The sequence below is a fragment of the Porites lutea genome, chromosome 9, assembly GCF_958299795.1.
Source record: "Porites lutea chromosome 9, jaPorLute2.1, whole genome shotgun sequence".
In the NCBI taxonomy this organism is placed as follows: Eukaryota; Metazoa; Cnidaria; class Anthozoa; order Scleractinia; family Poritidae; genus Porites; species Porites lutea.
This window is the reverse complement of record NC_133209.1, coordinates 27,583,445-27,601,309: the sequence shown is the minus strand read 5'-3', so window position 1 is coordinate 27,601,309 and position 17,865 is coordinate 27,583,445. Positions and strand designations below refer to the sequence as shown.

At 38.1% G+C, this 17,865-nt stretch overlaps 3 protein-coding genes across 3 annotated transcripts; 1 reads left to right on the top strand and 2 right to left on the bottom strand.

Annotated features, from left to right (window-relative positions):
• Positions 1–151: 151 nt before the first annotated feature.
• On the bottom strand, positions 152–2,043 carry LOC140948228 (uncharacterized). Its single transcript, XM_073397451.1, has one exon. It carries the CDS (start codon positions 1,925–1,927, stop codon positions 326–328), a length of 1,602 nt encoding a protein of 533 aa, XP_073253552.1. The 5' UTR covers positions 1,928–2,043; the 3' UTR covers positions 152–325.
• Positions 2,044–2,100: 57 nt separating this feature from the next.
• On the top strand, positions 2,101–3,828 carry LOC140948229 (A-kinase anchor protein 17A-like). Its single transcript, XM_073397452.1, has one exon. It carries the CDS (start codon positions 2,138–2,140, stop codon positions 3,611–3,613), a length of 1,476 nt encoding a protein of 491 aa, XP_073253553.1. The 5' UTR covers positions 2,101–2,137; the 3' UTR covers positions 3,614–3,828.
• A 2,672-nt stretch (positions 3,829–6,500) lies between these two features.
• LOC140947537 (membrane-associated progesterone receptor component 2-like) lies at positions 6,501–11,369 on the bottom strand. Its single transcript, XM_073396670.1, has 2 exons — positions 11,035–11,369; positions 6,501–9,404 (listed from the first exon to the last, which is right to left on the bottom strand). Exons 1-2 carry the CDS (start codon positions 11,324–11,326, stop codon positions 9,136–9,138), a joined length of 561 nt encoding a protein of 186 aa, XP_073252771.1. The 5' UTR covers positions 11,327–11,369; the 3' UTR covers positions 6,501–9,135.
• Positions 11,370–17,865: the final 6,496 nt, after the last annotated feature.

Sequence of the window (17,865 nt, the reverse complement as noted above, 5' to 3'; positions counted from 1 at the left end):
TCATTATGCTGTACATCCTCTTGTAAGCCCCCACCCACCCCCCTCCTTTTTCAGTGGAAAAAAGCTCTTCACAACCAAATTAAAAAATGATAGACTGTATTTTAATACATCACAATTGTAAGAACACTTCATTTGGACAAATCTGGTATGGCTATCCCAACTTATCTTAGGAAAGATCGAAGCGACTCTGCTAGCAGGGTAAAAACATTACACTCTGATCTGCAACCTTCAAATGGAAAGAGAGTTCGTAGTGCTAATAACTAGTCTGATATCTTTGTTGCCGATGTCTTTCTTAACATTTAACAACATCATTAACATTTGTCTCTTATGAACTTATATCACCAAGATAACCTGATTGGACATCATCTACAAAAAAATCTTCAGCTTTTTCATCAGCTGCTTCCCCATCACTGATTCTATCCCTAAAATAATTGTTTTCTTCAGTCTTTTCTGGTATTTGATCAAATATAATTTGCTCTTCAAATTGACAACTTTTGGCGATCTGAAAAGCTGCATCAAGACTTTCCTTAGCTTTTCCAAATTGCTGTTTTTTATAAAGTAACTCAGTGTGACAGACATGGAATTGGAACTTGGTTCTTTCAGACAGTTCTGGCAGATGACCTGCTACGCACTCCAGGTGCTTACTAGCAAGTGCTGTGTTATACTGCACAGTGTTTAAGGATGTAGCCTTTTGCTGAAGCAGCAAAGATGCTAGTCTGATGTACGAACAGCACTGCTTGTCCAAAACATTGTCGACTGTCAGGCCATTTGTAAATATGAGTGCAGCCTGTTCAAATTTGTGCATTGCTTCTGTGATCAACTTAAATGCAAACTTGGGCATTTTCTGGGCAAAATTTGTCAGGATAAGTCCTTCCTGAAAACACAGATCACCAACATCCTCACAAGCCTCCAGTGCCTGAAGCTTCTTTCTTGCGATTGCCAAACATTCCTCAGCATTTCCAAGGTAACCATCTTTTTGATGAACATACGACAGATACAAATAAGCTCTGCCCATTAACAATGTCTTGTTCTTACATTTGGCAGCACTGTCAACTGCCTGTTTCAAAAGCTGTTTTGATGTCTCGTAAAGCTTTTTGCGACAGGCCTCCTGACTTTGCTCAAGAAAAAGCACCACCTTCAGGTCATTATCTGACATTTTTTCCAACATTTGTACAAAAAAATTGTCAAGCTCATTAAAATGAAGCTTCTGCCTCAAGTCTTTGAATTTTGAAACAATAGACTGGTATTCTTGGTTCAAATACAGAGATGGGAAAATCTTTGCTGTATCTATGACACTGTTTCTGTCTGAAGCCGCAGATCTAGAAGGAGATATTACGTGGGTAGAAATTTCCACTTCTTCACGGGCAAAGATACCACCATCTTCATAAAAGGAATCTGTGAAATCTGATCCCTTTCTAAAGAACGTTTTCACAAACAGCAAATCAATCTTTAGAGCAATAGTTATGCGAAATATCACACCTTGTTCAAAAAATCGAAACCAAAATCCCAGACAATTCTTAGCTAAACCCTTTTTGTGAGCTGAAAGGGTGCTATAACAATAACAGTCTTCTGCTTGATCGTTTGTAGTCAATTGCTTTCCTTCTAAAGAAAATCTTTTGATTGACGGAACGTGTAAAATGTATTTCAAACCATCACAGACATGTTGGTCTTTATCTTCGTGATTTTCGTAGCATACCGGTAAACACAACTTGCCATTACGACTGCTGACTTTCAAAGTGAGGTAGCAATCTTTCTTTGGATCGGGAAATTTGAATCTTGATTTTCGAGCAGAGACAGGTCTTGAAGGTCTAGAAATGATATGAATGCCGGGCGTTTCAGCCTTTGCCTGTTCTAACAGCTTTTTAACAGCTGACTTAGTTCGAAACAAAGATGCAGGGTCGTCCGTTAAGCTATCCTTCCACGACATTTCTCTTGCATTCTAGAAATGCAAAATGCGTGTTTCATCGACAAACAGAGACAAACAAAGGAACTGTCACATTTTTTCGATCAAACAAAAATCAAACAAAACGCCCGCCATTATGCTCGGCTTCCCACAATGCACCATTAAAGCTAGGCTACAAAGCGTTACCAGTCTTTTTCAAGGCCAGGCTACAAAGCAGCGTGACCTTAACAAAACATGGCGACTCAAGTTTGCGGCGATATTTCAGAAGCGACAGAGCTTTCGTCCACACAACGCTTGTACCTTAAACCCGTGGCAAAACTTGGTGTACATGTCACTTTACCAGAAATCAAGGTTGCTGGTGTATCTATATCTAACTGGGAGGTAATGGAGAGGTTAAAATCTATGGTAGCACCAGACCAGTTCACGGTTCTAAAGGTGGTCGAGTCTTCTTTGGAGTTCATTCGCTTTGAAGGTGAAACAGACACCAAAAGTCTAGTCGCAAAATTCATCAACAAATTGGACGGGAAGTTTATAAAATTAAGTGGCTTTGCGGACCCACTTAAGGTACGAGCAACGGAATCCAAGATGAAATTTCCTACCGTTCACGATTGGAACTCTTTTTTCAGAGAATCTGAAGATTTGGACGAACGTAATCCGGGCGAAAGACCTGATACTTTTTACATTAAAGGATTGCCTTGTAAATGGTTTTCAAGTGACGAATCTCCCAGCAAACCAAGCGACGAAGTTTTGAAATCTGTCTTTCGTCGTTTTGGGAAAATCCGTTGTGTTGATATACCAATTTTGGACCCTTACAGACAAAGGCTGTCAAAGGGCAACAGTGAATTTCAAACGTTTTATTTTGGATCTCATCTGCATTTTGATGCTTATGTCCAGTACAGTCAATATCAGGGTTTTTCAAATGCCATGTCAGCTTTGAAGGGTATGAAATTGATGTATATTTCTGACGAAGGTCGGGCTGCCACTGCCAATATTCAAGTTGAATTTGACAAAACATGCCATCTGTCTGCGAGGAATATCAAAAAAAGGGAACTAGAACGACAAAAACTGATTGACATAGAAAGAAAAGAAGAAGAAAGAAAAAGAAAAGAAAAGGAAGAAGAAGAGAGAAGAATAGAGGAAGAGCGCTTGGAGGAAGAGAGGAGAGAGGCTGAACGCCAGCGACTGCTCCAGGAAGCCATAAGAAAAAAGGAAGAGAGGAAGAGGGCTCGGGAAGAAAAGAAGCGAAAGAAACGAGCTGAAAGGATCAGGAGGGAGATTGAACGGAAAGAACAGCAAAGACAGTTAGAAAGGGAGAGGGAAAGGAAGAAAGCTGAGCAGAAAAGAAGTGCTAAAAGGCTTTTGTTAGAACTTCTTCAGCGTGTTGCTACAGTCAAAGAACAAGAAGAAGAGGAGAGGAGGAAAATAGAAGAAGAACGAAAGAAAAGGGAGCAGGAATTAGAAATGCTGAAACAAATCGAAGAGAAAAAGAGGAAACTCGAAGAGGAACAAAGAAGGAAGGAAGATGAAGAAAGAAGAAAGAAGGAGAAACTGGAAGAACAAGAAAAAGAACTTCGTGACAAATTGATTAAAAATCTGAAAAGAATGGAAGAAAGAAGAGACGAACTCAAAAAAGAACTTTTGAAAAGACAGATTGCAAGCAGTACTGCCAAACTAACATCTTTTGCTGGAAATGACTTCTTTGGAAAATAAAATAATGTGTGCCAATCTTTGAGTTTCTGCTTGTCCTTGATAAACGTAGGCAGTTATTAACAGAGCCTACCGGGTATTCATAATCGAATGACAATAAGTTTCACACTAATACATCAAGGGCGTGTTTTGACAGATTTCTGAAAGTGATTTCTTAAAAGCATTTACCACTTGCCATTATCACTAGCCTTGCTTCTGCTGTTACACAATAGTGCCCCCTACCTATGCACTTATGAAACCAGAGTTTTTTTTAACTCAATGAATGAATAATTGCTTGGGGAATTCTAACATACCTGGTACTTGGAGTTTACAAGGAAATAATGTGTAACAGCCTGGAAGACCACCCGTCATCCCCCTTATCGAAATCTGCAGTTACACCCTCAGAAGTTATTTCACCAGCTTGTAAGCATTGTGTGTTTTGCACTGATTTTGAGTATTTTCCAATATACTGATGCTCCTCTCAAATCACCTTGTGCTTGCTTGGAAATAGAAGGAGAATTTGGCATTAAATCAAGATTCACTTGGGACCTTAGTGCATTTTCCATTGATTCTAACCTCCATGAAGACCGATTAGCACAAATCCGGGTTTAGTCACCCCCAGGTGAACCCAATTACCCTGATTACAGTTAACTCAGGTTTAGTGTTAAGTACAAATCCAAGATACGTTACCATAGCAACCCTATGCTCTAACTACAGTTAACTGAGGATAAGTGCTAAACCACCTACCAACAACTTAGTCTCCCTCACAGCTGCTTATAGGAGAGGAGCATTGCCTGACGACACTAAAAACAGCTGAAAGGGAGGCTACCAACAACTCACCCTCTAGGAAATATTCATTGCAGTATATTACTAATAATAAACAAAGGTTACAAAGTGCGGGCAACAACAATTGCTTTTGCACCATCGCTGTGCTTTGTGTAAGTTTCACATGACAGATAGTCAAAACACATGATCAGAATACAAGTGATAGAAGGTCCAAACGAACATGATCAAAGTTTGTTCTTTGCATTCCTTACATTCTTAGTGGAAGTCCAAATGAATGCTGACTACATGAATGTGATGCATGCGTAATAATAACCTGGGCCCAGTTGTTCGAAGGCCGATTAGCGCTTAACCCAAGGTTAAATTTAACCTGGGTTTCTTTTTCTTGTGTTTAAAAGAATTTTCTCGGATAATTTACTCTGTTACTTTTAAAGCCTTCAATAATCAACTTGTCGACAAAAATAGTTAAAACGGAAATGATTTTTAAGCTTTCATATCTGAATTCAAATCTCGCACTAACCCTGGGTTATCTTAACCCAGCTTTGAACAACTCGGCCCTGAAGATTAGGATTGAGGGCTCCTCTTCTCGCACGCAACAACATAAAAAAAAATGGTTATTCTGTGCAGCTCCTGTGATTTCCCTTCACAAGAAAAAACCTTGCTCTCATAAATAGTCAGGGGTTTCAATAAAAGCTGAAGTAGCCAGCAGGTTTGAATAGAGTATCAACAAGGAGCTGTTGGTGCCCTTTTTCTGGGGGGGAGGGAAGGGGTCTGGGCATGTTCTAGCCTGGAAAATTTTGAAATTTCAAAGCCCTAAAAGAAAAAAAATGCGACTTTCAGCATTCTGGGGAATAAATTTGAGGACAACAGAGTGTGTTTTTCATTCTAAAAAAATGTAGCTCTCAATTTATCAGTCACACAATCAATTCCTACAAGCACGTAAACAAATTCTGCGTTAACCTAATTCAAGAAACCTGTGAAAAAATGACTGAAATAGAAAACCAGTGAAATCATGAAAACATTATGAAAACACATCAAAATTACGTTTTCATTCAGATTTCATGATATATGTTTTGTTTACAACATTATTCAAACAATTCTTTCGAGAAAAAAGTCGTCGACCTCTGTGAGCAAGGTAGCCGATGTATTTCGTCGGCCATCAGTGCTTAATGAAACTCCTGAACAGTGCTTAAGTTTTGTCAGGAGCCCATAACTTGCGGCAAGCAACTCCCATACTAGGGGTAGTCTTAAGTTTGGCTACGGAAAAAAAGATGGCGAGGGAAAAAATACAAAAATAATACAACTTGTTTAGAAAAAATTTGCATGATGGTTCCCTTAAAACCAACTGATCTGTTACTACAAGCTGGTAGGGAAAAAAAATAAACGAGAGTGAGCATTATAATATTATAACAGAAAAAAAAAGGACACATAATCATAGTTGATAGAGTGGAATGGTTATGAAGCCCATTAGCCTCCTTTGTTGTATGTTTTGTGGACTTGAAGGTGCACAACGTTCAATGGCTGACTTTACACTAGGCTGTTAAGTAAGACTTAGGAGCTGCTAAGTTTACTTAACCGAAAATTCGTGTGTGAAGGGCTAAGTAAAATCTCAAGTAACTTTACTTTGCATCTCATTAAAGTCGGAAAGTTGAAACGATTCAAGAAATTTTCAAGCGATTTGAAAACCATCCTTAAAACTGACTTAGCTGGCTTGTGGTTACTTGCGGTTTCTTGAGGTTTGAGAAAGGCAAAACATGCCAATCAATCGTAATTATGTTGCGTGGGAAGATAGCCTTAAGTTAACCTGAAGAAAAAAAAATTGGTTGTGTATGGAGCTTTATTTTACTTGAAGTAATTAAAATTTACTTGTCCTGAAATATTTCTCAGCTAATTTAGGCTCTAGTATAAAGACTACCAATAGCATTCCTACCATTTTGATCTTATTGACCAACAAAAACTTTGCATTAATTATTATCACATCACAATTTGCTGAACAGAAAACAAAGGACTGTGCACCATCAGGGAGATTCCAACACAAACTGGAGCACTGTTGTTTTTATTTTTGATGTTTGGTGCCTTTCAGACTAATCTCCACTACTACGACAAAAGAAGATGAAGGAAAACACAGTTTCTGAGACTTCATAAAATAACATTTTTATCATTCTTCGTTTTTCCAACATTTGTCAAGTCTAACTTCTACACAATCAATCCACTGTAAGTTTACATGAAGTTTAAAAAATAATGGAAATAATTCTTTACAGTACTTCCATTACAACTAATAAAACATTCAAGTCTCTTAAAAGAAAACCTGGATGGCTATGATACAGTCTTAATGGTCAAACCAAGCAGTAAAGGGTTTAAATTATTCATTAGGTTTGAACAAAAATTCTGGAGAGTGAATAAATGACAAGATGTCCTGGAAAAGTTTTGAAGAGAATCTGAAAGAGAACCATTCAAAGTTGACTGTAACCTGTGTCACAGATGTTATAATAATTTTGTAATGTAAGGCCAGTTAGTAATACGTCTACAAAGCAGTGCCAAGATCATTGTTCTGGGCCTATATAGTAAGGACTCAACAAATAATAAACTGGAAGTCCTTTAAATCTGATTGGCAAATCAACAATGGCTTTTTCAACAGACCAATCATGGAACATACTTAAATCCTGGTACACAGGTGGGAGTCCAGAAAGAAAATTTTGGCGCTGGCTCACTCTCTAAAGCAAAGATAATTCTCTTTCTGAAGATGCACTCTTCCTGTGAGTATATGACTCTGAAGTACCCTGTAAGGGAACCCCAAGGACAGTCTCCTGAGTTAATCACACTGTTAGTTGTCTCACATGTAATGAGAGTTTATCAAATAATTATGACAAAGCCACGATCACAAGGCATCAGAAATGTTGAACGCCTGAAACAAGGTTGCATAGACCTTTTTCTGAAGAAAGTAAAAACATTCAAAAGTGGTTAACGATTATTGATGACAAAATAATTCTCAAACCTGACTTTTTCCAAGATCAATAAATAATTATTATTTTCAATAATAAATGGGTAGTAGATCAGTACTTAATTATTTTGCTTTCAGTCTGCCACATTCACCTAACTTCTACAAAGGGAACTTCTGAATATTTTTACATAACACTGAAAAACTTACTGATAATAATTTTTTTATATAATCAATGTACAAAAGAAACCAACATTTAGAGGGTCCTTCAATCAGTCTGCAGTCTCCTTTGCAGCTGCCCAGGCCAGGCCTTGGGCTCACCATCTACACAGCCCTACTCAATCTGATGAAAACACAGGTAATACTATTACAATTCCTGTTGTTTTAGGGGAAAAAATCCAAACCATAAAGGATGTAAGCCAGAATGAATAAATTTTCAGTGAGGTTTTGAAAACCATTCTATAGACAACTGGAGATTGTGTGTTATTAGATTTAAAAACCACTTAGCTATGCCTGGTGATTAAAATTAAGTGAAACCTCGAGATAAAGGAGGGCTAATGGACTGGCAAAAAGTGTTTTCTATAACAAGACTTTGTTATTTATCACGTTTATGTTCCTTACATTTTACTATTACTGTGGCAAAGAATATTGTTAATGATAACAAGGACTTTGTTATATAGAGGTTTATTATAGTGAGGTTCCACTGTATTAACATAACATACACAGTTGCGTCTGCAGAGGATGACCACATCAATAATAAAGTTCATTAAGAAGTATTATTATTCATTCAAAATATTTCCCCAATTCTGATTGGCTAAAAGCACATGCATAATTCACCATAACCAGTTACTGATGACCAAATTTGGAAGAATTTTGTGTTTAACGAGGAAATGACGTCAAAAATGCAGCCCGCTACAGGCTAAGGCACCATTAACCGAAAAAACCTGGGGACGAGATTGATTGGCGGACACTTCACTCGTTTCAAGAGTAAGAACTGCAGCTGGAACTAGGCGAAATAATGGCTAAAAACATAGCAAAAACAGCAAGAAGACAACTCAGAGGGCAACATCTGCTGTTTGGAGAATATTTACAGAGCTGGCCAAACCTAAACATAAACTATCGAAGATAAACTTAACATCGATGCAGGTAAGCTTGTTTTAGCTGTGTTTTTAAACTAGGAATTATTTTGAATGAATAATAAAACAATTATTGAATTCGACTTCCGTATCATATGAAGAATTATGAAGATCTCGGAGGGTGTTATCTGCCTCAGCCTATGGCCTTGACAGATAACACCCTCCTCGATCCCCATAATATTCTTCATAAGATACTCAGCCTCATTCATTAATTGTTAAAATTGTGATGAGTGGATAAAATATTACTGGACTTAACTTATATTAAATGTTTTTTGTTCTTTTCAAGGAAAATTACCCATAAATCTCTGACTTTAATCACAACCTAGTGTAAATTTAAAGATGTAAACACTGCATCAAATTTTGGTTAACTTATGTCTTCAGTTTTAACTTCGACTGTCGTTTAATGCCTTCACCAAGTACTTACATTTCAAAGGAAATCACTAAGGTAATAACATGTTCCCAAGTAAATAATGCCCACAAATAAGACCGAAACAAAAGTATGAGAGTTAATGAGAATTCAAAGTTTGTGTTTGGGAAGCAATAAGACGTACACTACTACATCAACATATCTGTTAGAAACTAAAGCATTCAAAATCCTACTCAGCTTAAACAAGTCCAAACTTATTATTTCCAGGGGCTGGATATTGCTCTCTGTCCACCAAAAGCATTCCTTTTTTATAACCCTGAAGTTATTGCTCTTTCTTTCCTCCTTTTCCATCTTCCTCTTCAGTTTCTGATTCATCGTAATATTGTTGATGTTTCTCACCAGGCTTTAACAGTCTTCCAACCATGTCATATTTTTCCATAAACTGTGTCTCCCATTCATGCAGAGAATCCAGTTGCATGCTGTTTAAGTCTGACAGATCATCATGTTCTGTTTTCACGGCATCAGGTCCAACATCAAACGTAGCAAGACCTCGGCTAGCATCATGTCCCGCAAACACGTTGTAAGGCCCACCTGAATGGAAAAACTTGACTGTTAATAATAAAAACCACAGGAGTGGTTTGGGAAGCAAAGACCTCAAAACCTCTTAAACCTCAAAAAGCCATGTGCTACATAATTTTAAAAATGGGATATAAAATCAAAAGCCAGCCCCGGAGCAGCTGCATAGTTGACAGCACTGATGTGCAAAAACATGTTTATCAAAACACGCTATACCTTTTGGCTTAATCTGGGTCCATATTGATAAACATTTGTTATTTTTTCAAGGCAATGGCTGAACGAAAGAAGATTTTAGTCTGGGCATGTAACAGGCAGCCCAGTAAACTAATGTATCCACTACAGACGAAACGCAACACCTCAAACCATAGTCATGGAGAGGCCCTTTTAAGGGTGTTTCGGTCAAAGTCTGAATCTCTTCTACTGTGAAGACCCTGTAGTTATTTCAGCATCACTTTTGCAGCCGTGTACTTTGATTTCACAGTTTTAATCCAACATCGTACGCTTACGTTTAAAAAGTGAACTATTTACAATGCTTAAAAATATATATAAGAAATACAATTCAGTTAGACGTTCACCGGCGAAGCCAAGACAATGCTCTACTTGCAGTGAAGGAGCGGAATAGACCGGCAGGTGAACTACTCAAATCCTGAGTGCATGGGTGTTTAATACAAACGTGTTTCATAGGCCATCAAAGAGGTGACCCACTCAGTTAGACTCTATTATAACACTGAAGCAATGGGGTCTACATCAACAATATGATCACGTGGCGAAAATGGTTGCATATGAAGTTTGAAATTTAAAAAAAAATTCCCCAACACATTTTTGCTGCTTACATATTAAAGTAACAAATCTTGAAAATTCTAGGTCACTCAAACAAATTCCGAGTTATAGCTTCTCAAAGTGTCCCCCTTTGAGTGGAAAGTATAAAAAATCAAAAATCTATATTTTAACAAAATTAATCATCTGAAAGTATCCGGTAACCTTAAGAAGACAAAGGTTTTTATTACAAGACTGGGGTTCATGGCATAAAATGCAGTACTTCTAACACTAGGACCTCTTTTTGCAGGAGAAAAGAAAATAGGAGATAAGTGAAATCTATTCAGTTCCTTTGAAAACAAAGGAAGCATGCTTGAGTCACATGCTTGACATATTTGAATAACAATGAACTGATACACAGGTTGAGGACCGTTATAATTAATGGCGCCAATTTTAATTTGTTCTAAGTACTTGTAAGCAAAAAATATACAAAGAAGGATATGAAGAACTGCTGGTGTATGAACAATTGTCACTGAAAAACTTTGATAAGGCCAAGATGACGACGTAGAGATGCCCCAGTGTACTGGTAAGTTTCATGAAACTCGTACTTACACAAGCGAGAAATTACACTCTTTATCGCCATATGGCCAAGAAATGTATTCAGACATTCGATCAACTACTCTAAACTATTATGCACCATTCTGTGGTGAGTTATATAGAACGATTGACGCAGAAATGCGGCCAAAATTAAGGCTAAGCTAATACCTAATCGATCCTGAACAAATCTGACAAGGGTAAATCAAGGAGCATGAAATCTACATCGACTTTCATTGTAACCCTTAAAATCTAGCCATATTGCTCTAACAATGACATCCGTCGATAAACTTACCTGGACCATAGAAGTCTTTTCCACGTGTTACATCAAAAACCTTAAAGTTAACGGCAAGAAGGACTCGCTTCTGCTTCACGCCATCGTACTCTAGCAACTCAAAAGGAGTGAAGTCGCGTTTCTTCATAGGCTCAAGAGGCTTTTCTCGAGGAGGGGGAGGAGGTTTTCGAAATCTTGACTGCACAATCTTTCGAATAATATATACTATAATTAGCAGTCCAAGAATTTGAACGGGAGAGGAAAGAGATTTAATAAAATTTACGACAGGGGATAATGCGGTGTCGAGGCCCATTTTGTGTAAAATTTACAACATAGCGCGTCAGTACAATGATTGCAAGGAGTTATGGGTAATCTAGGTCACATGCTCTTTCGCTTGTTTCAACATGTGATGTTTTGAAGATGTTTTGGCATTTGGCCCACGGTCGTTTTCCGCCACCCCCCCCACCCACCCCTTGCGTCTCGTACATAGTTTCCCCCCCCCCCCCCCCCCCGCCGAACTTAGCATTCGTCCTCAACTGTACTAACCCCTTAGCCGATGGGCCGGACCAAATTTAGGGCCAAATTATAAGTAGTGTGATTTAAGAATGACAGATTTCTAAAGCTCTAAAGTGCATAATGTTGACGGATACACCCTACAGTTGAATATCCTTGTCTTGACAATTTTCGTGTAAATCTACCATTAATTGTCTTTTTTTCTTTTTTTTTTTATTTGATAAATTTTCTTTCTTTTTCTTATTTTTTAGTATTTTTATTTTTTGAGTTCTTTTGTCTTCTTTTTCTTTTTTATGCCTTTTTGTTTTTTAAGCTAAAAAAACATTTCCTCAAATTCAAGTTAAATCAAAAATAAATTGTTAGACAAACAAAATGTAAACAAAATCATTTCAAAGTATATCTAGCCGAATTTTTGAAAACATACCTCAAAATGGACCAGAAAATTCGCACAGAAAGCTGGCGATAGCCAGCTTTCTGGTCACTGCGGTGAGAAAAAACATAGGGGGCTTGCTGTCCTGGTTGGTCTCATTGCTAAGTTTAGTCCCTGAGCTAACTCGCCATGGGTTGGAAAGGGGCCTCCATGTCAATCCCTAGGGGGGGGGGTGCTGCAAAAGCGTTGTACCTTCCGTTAGTCCTGGTCTGGGAGAGTCAGTGCACTGGTCATGTCTGCCTTTAGTTTGTCATGTCGAATTCTTGTAACGTTTGAGGCCCATTGGCCAATGAAAGCATTCCCCTCAAGCACGTGCTAGGCTGGGAGGGTGTAGGAAGTCAGGGGGGTGATTTAACCTTGAATTCTTTGCTTAGAACTTGCTTAAGTCTCAAGCGTCCTTCGTCATTCAGGGCCTATAAGCAGCTAGAGTGTATGGACAAGTCCACAGTGTCTTTTTGATGGACTTGAATGTTTCTTTTGCTAATCAGGAACCAAGAAGAGAGTCACCTTAAGAGAACCATGGGTGAGAGCTGAGTTTCTTGGCGATATTTACTTTAGTTGAGTCAGTTTAAGGTGTGTGGGCTCCTGGTGTCCGATGGTACGGTTTTCATAAATCCGGCTAGATATATATAATATCAAGCAAACCAAAATTAATTTGCTGTGAAGTGAATGAAAAAGAAATAATCATTAATAATAATAATAATAATAATTATAATAATAATAACCAGAAATATAAATATGGCGGTTGTCTTCGTAAGCTATTATAGTTGCAGAGTTCATGTTCATGTTTATCCGGATTTATTTTTTGCAGCAGATTTGTGTGCAGGACTTTTTCTTGAGGATCATAAAAATACCTACTAAATCTCAAAAATACGAACGGTTTTCGTTTTGTCGCGTCAATCTCATCTCGTACGTTGGTCTAAGTGATGATAACGCGTGAAGAGACATGAAGTCACCATCGTGAACTGTTTTAGATTCTGATTACCATAAAAAATATCCTAAAATGTCATATAATTATATTACTGGACATGTTTTTGATCATTTTTCAAACTATATCAAACACAAGATGAAGTGTTTCATTCGAAATCAACATACGGCTCAATTCGACCAGACAAAAAAAGGCAAAAAATAAAAAATAAATTAGGCTTGCGCCTTATAACCCATTTCTAGTTGCCTGCTTCGAGTGCCCGGCCTGTTTTGTGTTTCATCTGATAAAGCGCTCGAAACAGGATGAAGGCAGAACATGAAAATCTCGTTTCAGCAAAAGCAGCAAGCTCAATAAATCACTAGGTAGCTATAGCGAGCTTCATATGCTGACCATGGCGGTCATCTGGAACGAATGTAAACTCGGCCACGTACTATATCGGATTCGACAAGCCTTAGGTTTATACCGGCGAATCCAGTTGTCGCTATTATAAATACAAGCGCATTGATACCTTCATTTTTCAGTACTACTGCCTTGTCACTGTCGAGTTTAGACTCTCAATCGGTGCCCTCTTAATGAAATAACTCTTCGGGAGGACTAGATAATATGAAGGCTAAGGGCTTAAAGGAGCTGTGTCAAGAAATTCAGCCAAATTAGGTTATTGCAAAATGCGCGTTAAATTATAAGAAACATAAAAATAACCGCTTAAAATATTAAAGGAATGTTAAAATAACTCAACAGATACAACAGATGTCACGGATCATGACGGATGGGCAAAACTGAAGAAGATTGAAACGGATTGAAATTAAGGTTTTTGAAAACTGTTCAGCTTAATAGTTTTTCAAAGTTTATCTCTGCTGTTTGAAGCTTCAAAAATAATGTTCAGGGGACATATTTGTTTGTCTCTAATCTCTGATTTTGTCATTTACATGTAATTTCTTTGCCTACTTTAAGTTCCATAGCGACTGAGGGCGAGTAATTGGCAAAATAAAACAAAATGAACTGTACTTCCGTGACACAGCCCCTTTAACGCTCTGATACGGTTTTGATTGACACCAATATGTTACTTAGCTATCACAGATTACCGTAAATCCTCTATTAAGCCCCCCTCTCAAATAAGCGCCCTCCCTCTAATAAGCCCCCCCCCCCCCCTCTTTTCAGGGGAAGAAATCCCCCCACCCCTCACCTCCCCTAATTATTCTTCGATGATAAATGATAGACTTTATTACTAGCTAGTAATCAATCACAACCGTAAAACTTCGTGTGGACTGATCCGGGATGGTTTATTTACTAACTGGAAGTTTAGAATTGATTCTGATCCTTGGCTGAATGACCTAAAACTTCTTCTACTTGAGCTTTTCCACTTCGTATTCTAGTTCTTTATGGAGAACTGATACTATCGTCTTTTCTAAAATAAATAACCCCCCCCTCTCAAATAAGCCCCCAATCTCTATTAACCCCCCACCCCCCTCAAATGGGCTTGAAATAAATAAGCCCCCCGGGGAGCTTAATAGAGGATTCACGGTATGGGCGGTCGAGATTCCAATTTGCACATGGTTTTTAGGCAGAGAATCGACGTGTGTTATATCATGTAGTTTGTAACTTTCTTCGAAAGAGAAAATGACCGTCATTTCTTGAAGGCCATTTTCGAGTTCCAAAAACTCTCACTTTAAAAACGAGGCTAAGTGCAAATCTTTTGTTAAGAAAATTTTAAGGAGTTTTATTCGCATGAGAATATCTATGGCTTCGCACTCAGCCTCTCTTTGAAACAGAGGTTTAAGGTAACTCGGAAATCCCCACAAAAAAACAAGTAGTAATTGCCCTTGCAATTACACGCATTTAAGCGGTAACTTCATTCTTCAGTGGTATTGATTTGTCACGGAGTAAAGTCTTGTTCAATTCCTGCTCTTTTAAAGCAAAAACTGATGCTAAATAACTCTTCAAGGAGGACCAAATAATACTGATTATTATATAAACACTAATGAAATACCAGGTGAGCTTTCCCGCGAAAACATCATATCTTCACACGTGAAAATAACATGTTCTTATCTTCACATACGCATGTGTAAAGATCAGCCTTGATATGACTACATAATACGTAGCCGCCCCTTTTGCAACATAAAAACCCTTTGAGTGAAACGGTTTGGTATTTCATTGGTGTTCATACAATAAAATTATTACAACATTACACCGCCACTTGGGGATACGAAATTTCTCTTGTGTTCAAAAATATTTCACTTGTTCGCGCGACGATGTAATATCCTCTATTATCTGGTATACAAGCTTTTCTAGGGCTGAACGCTCTGATGCAGCTTTAGTATGATTGAAGGTTTTCACCAATATAACTACTACCGTTACTTTACCATAAATATTGCGCACTTTAGATATTTTTTACCAGAAGAATTGTTTTTTGAGAAGCCATATAAAGCATGAGTACAACTGTCTCATCCGACTATAAAGCATGAGTACAACTGTCTCATCCGACAACCAGTTTTCTGAATGTTAGGGCGCAGCGCGCGCATATTCACCACATTGTATTAAGACAGTAAAGAAGGATACTCAACGACTTAAAACACAGTGACGTTGCTCAAACAGGATTTTAATTTAATGTCCTTTCTTTATTTTAAAACCCTCGAGGTGTTCCGGCTTTTCAATTCAAGTAATGATTACACTGAAACTTTAAAGAGAGGCATAAAGCAATTCAAATAACAGTCCATTTTATTCAGCGGTTATAGATATTCTAAAGAAGCCTTACAGTGACAAATATCATGATAATATTTTGGCAAAATTTTTTGAAGACGTTTTATTATTAGCCTTCTCTATAGCCTAATGATGATAAGCGTGTGATATATAACTCCGATGCATCAAAAGATCTACCAGCTGGGTTGTTGTGTCCTGACTACACCAATTACCGGAAAATTGAGGCAAAATGATCAAGGGAAAACAAAAACATTCACTTTTTAGTACACAACCTCTCACAGCAAACACATTTGAAAGGAGGGGAAGAACAGCAGAGGGGCATATCTTGTTTGTGATGATTTCTCCTCGTGGTAAGTGAGCCCAAGGGATACTTGGTTTTTTTCATAACTAATGGCGAACCACTGACCACTCCGACAAGAAGTACAACGCACAGAATCCCAACTGCTTTCATCTGAAAAATAGTAAGGGCTCAGTCAAGTACAGTGAATGATGGGACGATGTTCTATTAAAAATAAATTCAAGAAAATTTCATTGTGTTTGTCGAGAACTACTTGTAATACTCAGTTACGAACCTTCTTAAATACAGTTTTGCGGTACGTTTCAGACGTTTTGCTGATCGGGAGACTGTGAAGACTTATTTCACCATCGGGTAACTTGGCGCAACCCTAGCTATAACCTATGGCAGCAAAGAGGAGATGTTGAAGAACTCCTTTATATGGCACGTTTTATAAACAAGCCAGAAGAAGAATAGAATATGAATATGTACGCCCTCCTGCCAATTAAAATTGTTCTCATTTCGTTCACCGCCGGGGGCGGATCTGTATTTTAGAAAGAACACCCCGGCCGAACCAAAATCCAGAAATAAACACGGATGTTTTTCTGAGCGATTACAGTTGTGGAGTTCATGTTTATCCGGATTAAATTTGGGGGGCAAATTTGTTTGCAGGACCTTCTCTTGCGGATCGTGAAAGACACCTAGAAAATAAGAATGGTTTTCGTGCCGTCGTGTCAATCTAACATAAAACGAAGGAAGTCAACATATCGTGAGATTTAAGATTCTGATTACCATAAAAATTTGTTAACTGTTTTTTATTACACGATTTTTTGGTCATATCAGAAGCAATATCAAACGCGAGAAGAAGAGTTTCATTCCGGCGATACCCACATACCCCACTCGAACAGGAAAACAAGAAAAACAAAAACAAAAAAAAACAGGCTGAACCTTTTTTTTTAAACCCGTTTCCTGGAGCGTGCATGGAGATCCGATAAAACTGTACCTTTTTAATTGTCGACCCCGGCCGTTTCATCTGCGTTCGATCAAAATGGGACTAGGGCACGAACAACCATTAACATCCCGTTTATAGCTCGATCAGTCACTAAGTATTGAGCTTCATTTGACAAAGTTCGGCATACGAAGCCAGTTGTTGCCATTATAATTACAGTGCATTGCTACCTTCATTCTTCAGGGTACTGGCCTGTTACTTTCAAGTTTAGGCCCGTTGAATCCCAGCTTCCTTAAACCACAAGCTGTCTCAGCTGTTGACGACTGAATAAATCTTCAGGGGGAGAAATAGATTAGTATATCGTCGAACACCTAAATTTGACCACATAGCACCTACCTTAATTCGTCTGCACTGGCTTCCAGTTTGTTTTAGAACTGTGTATAAAATATCGATCCTAAGTTTTAGGTAATTTATGGTGTTGCACTGTCCTATATTTGTAACTTGATGAAAATTAAAGAACGGACACGATATGGCCTGCGTGCGAGCAAGGAACTGTTGTTAGAGCCACCACTGGTTATGACCAAGAAAACTCATGTAGATAAATCTGTCCAAGTAGCAGTACCTCAAGGGTGAGTTCTGTGGCCTTTACTCTTCACGTTTCTTTATTAATGACACGCCTAAAGTATTAATCTCAAGTGAAACATCGTTACCTCTCTTTGCGGATGATTCTAAGTGCTTTCGTTTAATCCTTGGGTAGGATTATTGTGATAAATTACAGGATGAAGTGGTCTCATACTTGGATAATGGAGTTCAATGTTAAAAAGTGTAAGGTTGTGTTAGATCTGCAGTTGATAGGGATTATTTCCTTGGGGGAACTAAGTTAGACTGTATTGCTGTTGAGAAAGACGTGAGAAGTTGGAATAAGCACGTTGATCTTATCATGCACTTCCAAAGCTCAAAAGATGCTCCTTTATCGTACATGAAAGGAAATAACTGATATTAGAACAAAGAAATTAATTTACATAACTTGGGTTAGATAGCGCCTTGAATACGCTAGCGTG